Source organism: Pinus tabuliformis, chromosome J (assembly GCF_031772625.1).
Source record: "Pinus tabuliformis cultivar Carrire ecotype Pingquan chromosome J, CPIR1, whole genome shotgun sequence".
Taxonomy (NCBI): Eukaryota; Viridiplantae; Streptophyta; class Pinopsida; order Pinales; family Pinaceae; genus Pinus; species Pinus tabuliformis.
The window spans coordinates 791578902-791584901 of NC_142295.1; the positions used below are offsets into that span (position 1 = coordinate 791578902).

The 6000-nt window shown below is 39.5% G+C and overlaps 1 protein-coding gene across 1 annotated transcript in view; it reads left to right on the plus strand.

Annotated features, from left to right (window-relative positions):
* Positions 1–3569, plus strand: part of LOC149229094 (putative LRR receptor-like serine/threonine-protein kinase At1g56140) — a 412674-nt gene extending 409105 nt beyond the window's left edge. Inside the window, exons 18-24 of the mRNA XM_089378460.1 lie at positions 447–642; positions 1115–1291; positions 1422–1540; positions 1669–1879; positions 2012–2249; positions 2583–2733; positions 2912–3569. Coding sequence (XP_089234586.1) covers positions 447–642; positions 1115–1291; positions 1422–1540; positions 1669–1879; positions 2012–2249; positions 2583–2733; positions 2912–3229 — 1410 coding nt within the window. The 3' untranslated portion in view covers positions 3230–3569. The remainder of the gene's footprint in view (positions 1–446; positions 643–1114; positions 1292–1421; positions 1541–1668; positions 1880–2011; positions 2250–2582; positions 2734–2911) is intronic.
* The last annotated feature ends 2431 nt before the right edge of the window (positions 3570–6000 follow it).

The window sequence follows — 6000 nt, forward strand, 5'->3', positions numbered from 1 at the left end:
TGGTCCAGGACATTGGTGTATGATGTTTGTATGTAGCTAGAAGGAATTGAGATCGAACATCCCAAGATTATGATCATTTCAGAATGAAGCATGTATACAATTCTTTGAGCAGGGAAAGACAAGGCACACCACAAGGATAACATCACTTAGGAGTCAAAGTGCATGGTCTTTACCAACAATTTAGCAAATAATGCATATCCAAGATTTAGATTCCAGATGGAGCTCAGGAAAAAAAGGATGCTATGGCTGAAATAATAATGAATTTAGCGGTGTACCATTTTTCCAGTTTTTCTTATTTATAAGAAAGCCAAGTAGGAGTTAAGCTGCCCGTTTTTATCCCAAATTAGAAGAACCTTGACAGACTTTAGAACATGTACCTGCTTTAATGTTTCATTCTCTTTTTCATGCTCCAACATATTTTCACTTGTGCGCTGTGCTTAATGTAGGGAGTTCAAGTGTTAAAGGATTTTAATATCAAGGAAGTGGCTGGATCATCAAATGGGCCAGTTGTTCAAAATTATACGGTAAATGTTACCGAGAACTTTCTTGAGGTACATCTTTTTTCGGCTGGCAAGGGAACCTGTTGCATACCATCATACCAGACACATGGACCTTTAATCTCGGCAATTAGGGTCACTCCTCGTAAGCAAAATTCTATACTATTGCCCATTTATATACTTTTGGACTTCATTACATCTGCTATATAGATTATTAAATTCTTTTATTTGTCAGATTGAATCATTTCAGTGTTGATTTTAACAGCCTAAAACATTCACACATACAAATAGACATGAAAAATAAGAAGCAAGAAACACAGAGAGCAATAAACCTCAGAAGGGGAAATTCATTAAATTGTGCCATCCCCATATGTTACATGTAGTGTACATCATCTCGCCTCTTATATAGCTATAGGCAATCATAAGAGTTCAGTTAAACTCAATTATTCCATTTTAACTAACCACATAACCATACATCCCTACAATTGATCTCTAACTAACTTGATTTAAGGAATCACAAGTAGGAGTTACTCCAACATTTAGAAACTGTTTCTCATATTCATTGATAATGGTCGACTTGGAATCACTTTTTCTCACCTTCTGAATTGTCATTGCAGGATTTAAGCCAACTATTGTAAACAAAAGTTCCAACAAAAACAGTAGAACCAAAATTGTTGAGATTGTTCTTGGAGTAGTACTAACTGGTTTAGGCATTGTTCTATGCTCATCCTTCGTGATTTTAAAAAGAAGAAAAAGAATGAAGCAAGAAGCATTGACAGCTGGTTACAGTGAAGGTGATCGTATATTTTTCTAGAAGTGGGACTTGTCTCCATGCATTTTTATGGATATGAATATCACTCAAGACATTGATGAATGTATTACCATGACATAGATCTTACCATTGTATTTAATTTGTATTACCAGATTTAAGGAATATGGCTGTAAGACCATATACTTTCAGTTTAACAGAAATGCGAATTGCTACAAAAGATTTTGATGATGAAAATAAAATAGGAGAGGGCGGGTTCGGTACAGTTTATAAGGTACATTTAAATGGATCCTTCGGTTATAATTCCAGTTATATTGTATCAACTTCATTCTTGATAGTAGGCATCCATAAAATATCAAAATTTCAAATGCTTACTTTGCAATCTATTATTCTCTATTTTAGGGTGTGTTGTCAGATGGAAGACCCGTGGCAGTAAAGAAGCTGTCGTCCAGGTCCAATCAAGGAAAACAAGAATTTCTTAATGAGGTGGCTACAATATCTGCTGTACAGCACCGAAGCCTTGTGAGATTGTACGGTTGTTGTGTCGAGAAAGAAGAGCGCCTCTTGGTCTACGAATATTTGGAAAACAACAGTCTGGGTCGAGCTTTATTTGGTACAGCGTTACAGTTTCTTTGCTGAATGCTAGCTCAAAGAATGGTTTGTCTTTCTTATATTGAATATAAATTAAATGTCAATAAATTTTACTTATGATTTTTTCCTTTTCATTTTTGGTTTCAAACCTCAGGTCCTGTTGAGTGTAGGCTCCAGCTTGATTGGCCTATCCGGTTTAACATTTGCCTTGAAGTTGCACGCGGACTGGCATATCTTCATGAAGAATCTAGAATTAGAATTGTGCATCGAGACATCAAACCTAATAACATCCTTCTAGACGAACATCTAAATCCAAAAATTTCTGATTTTGGGTTGGCCAGACTATATGACGCTGAAAAATCTCACATTAGCACCAGAGTGGCGGGAACAATGTATGATAATATCCTTTCTATTCATTTATAGATATTTTTTTCTGATGTCTGTTTCACTGATTTGTATATGTTTCAATGTATAAAAAAATTTCATGATCTAAATACAAAATGTTGAATCAGCATCGGTCATTGTTAATGCGGGACTTGAAATAACATGAGAAAGGATATTATGTGGCTAACATTGCTTAATTTACTCCACATGTTTTACAAGAAGATTTATAAATTTCCAGTCAATTTGGAGTTATATAATGAAAATGGATGACATTTGACTTAAATGAACACCAATATCGGTCTCATGGATGCATAACAAGAAATCAATTTTGTTTTTTTCAGTGGGTACCTAGCTCCAGAGTATGCTTTGCGTGGTCGCCTTTCGGAGAAAGTGGACATTTTCAGCTTTGGAGTAGTTGCTCTTGAAGTTGTTAGCAACAGAAGTCATGAAGACAGGAGCTTGCCAGATGACATGGTCTATCTTCTGGATTGGGTACCAAATTCTTGTGAAATCTCAAACATAAAGGATTTGCTTGCACTTATTTTATGAAAGAAATCTGTGAAAATATTTGAACATGAACCAAAGACACTGCAGATTTCGGCAAGAATCCTCTCTGCAATATTTCCCTCAAAAGCTATGTCTAATATCTGTCATTGTCATTGAACTGCAGACTTGGCATCTGTACAAGGAAAACAGACTACTAGATTTGGTGGACACCGAAATGATTTCGAGCTGCTCTGAAGAAGAAGCTTTGAGGGTTATTCAAGTGGCTCTTTTGTGTACACAAGCATCTCCCTCACAACGGCCTTCCATGTCTCAATTGGTTTCCATGCTATCAGGTGTTATAGAAATTCATCCTCCACTGTCTCGGCCTGGATATATCACCGATTGGCAGTTGTCTGAAGAGAATGCCGGGAATCCATCAACCAAGAACAATGGCATTTCATGGAGCTGGGACATGAGCTTGACCATGGAGAGGTCACAATAGCAAAAGAACATGATGTGAGAGCAGAGAAATCCTCCTGCTTCTTATGGTTCACTTTATAGTTACGGGTATATAAGGAACAACAGACTAGTATGAGTTGAACATTGTGAGGTGGGAGCTATATTGCTCCGCCAAATCTGTCTAACGAAGTTTAATATAACTTCCATACCATGCTTTGAAAGTACACTATCTTAGGAAATTCAATAGAAATTGGTTTGCACTGTATCATCAACTGGTGGAAGACTTTGAGGTTAATACATTTCCGGCCAGGACCAAAATACAATAATGTTATTTTATTTTAAAAACAATAATAAATATTTATGTTGTACATTAGTTACTATTAGGTAATTCTGAAAATTATAATTATTTTCAAAATTATGTTGTATTTGGTGTCATGTATTTATATGTATAATTATTCATGAGGTGTAGCTTAGGGTTTAGTCCCCAAGTCACAAGTTCAAATCTCATGGGGAGGGGTTGAGGATGGAAGTTACTTTGGGGAATTAAACTTCCCAAGGGGCATGTGACCTAGCCTTGGACAATCTTGGTGATAAGCATCCTATTGCGGATAAATCAGTCTTCTTCCATCCAATAAAAGTGCTAGCCCCACCCTAGGTTTAGCATAGTCACAAATATATATATATATATATATATATATAATTTAAACAGGTCTCTTAGTTAAAAATGTGTTTCTTCTTAAGCCAGCGACATGGAATATCTTTTAACATTGATTAGATCTCTAGATTGTGATATGTTGGAATTTCTAATTCTATTCCGTTAGAAATTCTTCCTGCACTATCTAGTTTATTTTACCTACTTGTTTAATTACTTGACAAGTTATTTAACCATATAAATACTGAAAATAAACACAAGTACAGTCTCAACATCTACAGATCATCAACTGAAAGAAAACAAGCACATAAGTGACACCATTATTTTTGGACAAATGTCCTCGGAAAAACCCAATGCGGGAAAACCAGTGCAGCTATTCAGACGGTTATATTATTATGTAGTCTATCTGAGTACAACTGGGTACCTAATCAGCTCACCCGACAAAGAAAAATACACGGCAGCAATACCTCTATATTCAGAAACAGATATTCAGAAAACCTGTCCCACGAAACCATCTCTGGCACAACTGAAGCTCAGCGCTGGCCCTTTTGGCCTCTGCATCAACCTCTTGCTGACCTGCATCAACCCCAAGACCCTCTACGTCAGCCCTCTGAGGCACTGCGCAGCCTCTAGGACCCTCTGCGTCACTCTAGCAGCCTCTGCGTGGATGACGCAGTCCCTTTGGCCTGTGTGTTGTCTCTGCTGGGCTCTACGTAGCCTGGACTGGCTACTGCTCTCGCTCTCTCTACTTCTACGCTGGTCTTTCAGTATTGTCTCTGCCTCTTTGCCTCGTACTCACTGCCCCTCGCTGCTGATCATTGATTCAACTTTGCTTAGCAACCTCGCTCTAGCAAAATGAATGAATGATCGCTCTGGTGAATTCTCCAATTGACCCTCAAGCCTCCTCTTATACTTTTCTCGTTGGTCCATCAACAACCGAGATTAAATCTCTAATCAATGGCTAAGATTAGATTTGGCTTGATCCATGACTTTTGGAACCTTCTAACCCAGTTTTATATTAATACCCGTTAATATTTTATTTTTCCTAAGTTTAGACTTAGGAACTCCATTAAAAATATTAATTATTTTAATATCTCCCAAACCGGGTACAATCTGTCCAAACCATTTCTAGGTCTTGGAGATCTTATGTGATTTAGCCTCTCCACCAATTTTCATGGCTAGAGCACATTTGATGCTACTCCAAATCAACACTCCCTCTTAGCGAGGACTGTGCTCTAGTAATACTCCTCACTGAGCATTACTCTGATTATCCGGCACCGGTCCCTGTGCTGATGCTAGGCCTCCTCGCCCAACATCCTCTGCACTGTTGCATCCTGTATTGTTGCCCATGGCCCTACCACTGCCACTGCTGCATCCGTACGACAGCTCCCTCTGCATCCGTGCTGCTGCTGGTCCATCCTCCCAACACTGCATCTGCACTGCATCCCCTCTCATCATGTTGCATACTGCTACTGCACTGCAACTCAGTCACTGAGAAGTAAGTAACTAATCCACCCAACTTCTAACATCCTTGTCAGGCTAGAAACACTCCCGATGTTGAAGCTCCCTCTATCGCTAACAAGTGCTCCCTCTACTAGCCTCTACACTGCATCAATAACTCCATGCATCTTGCACCGTTGCACACCTCTCTGTGTCATCCTGCACTAGTGTAACACTCTCGTGCCTCTCACATTATTGCAACTTGCTAGCCTTGCACTACCCGAGGACTCCTGCACTGTAGCACTCTCTGCTGCTTCATCTGCATCCCTCTCTACCTACATCCGTCAGTCCTGATACTCCTCTTCAGGGCTCCCGTAGCAAGGTATAATCCAAGAGGTTGGGTACCTCAAGGATCCTGCCCCTCATCGCTTGTAGTCCTCCTGACTACAGCTCGATGTCTCCCCACTTCTTCTCAAGTGGCACATGAGCACTCATGGCACAATCATCATCCTCCTCGGCTTCTTTCTCCGCCCTCACTAGTGCTGCCTTCGAGTCAGAAGCCTCTCCCTTACTCTTCTTCCTTGGACACTGGTTCGCATAGTGACCTAGTTCCCCACAATGGAAGCACTTGACCTTGGAGAGGTCCTTATTCTTCCTCTTCTCCTGCTTCCTGCATATGCTAGAGCTACATCCTATTCCTCTTCCTTCTTGATCTTGACCCC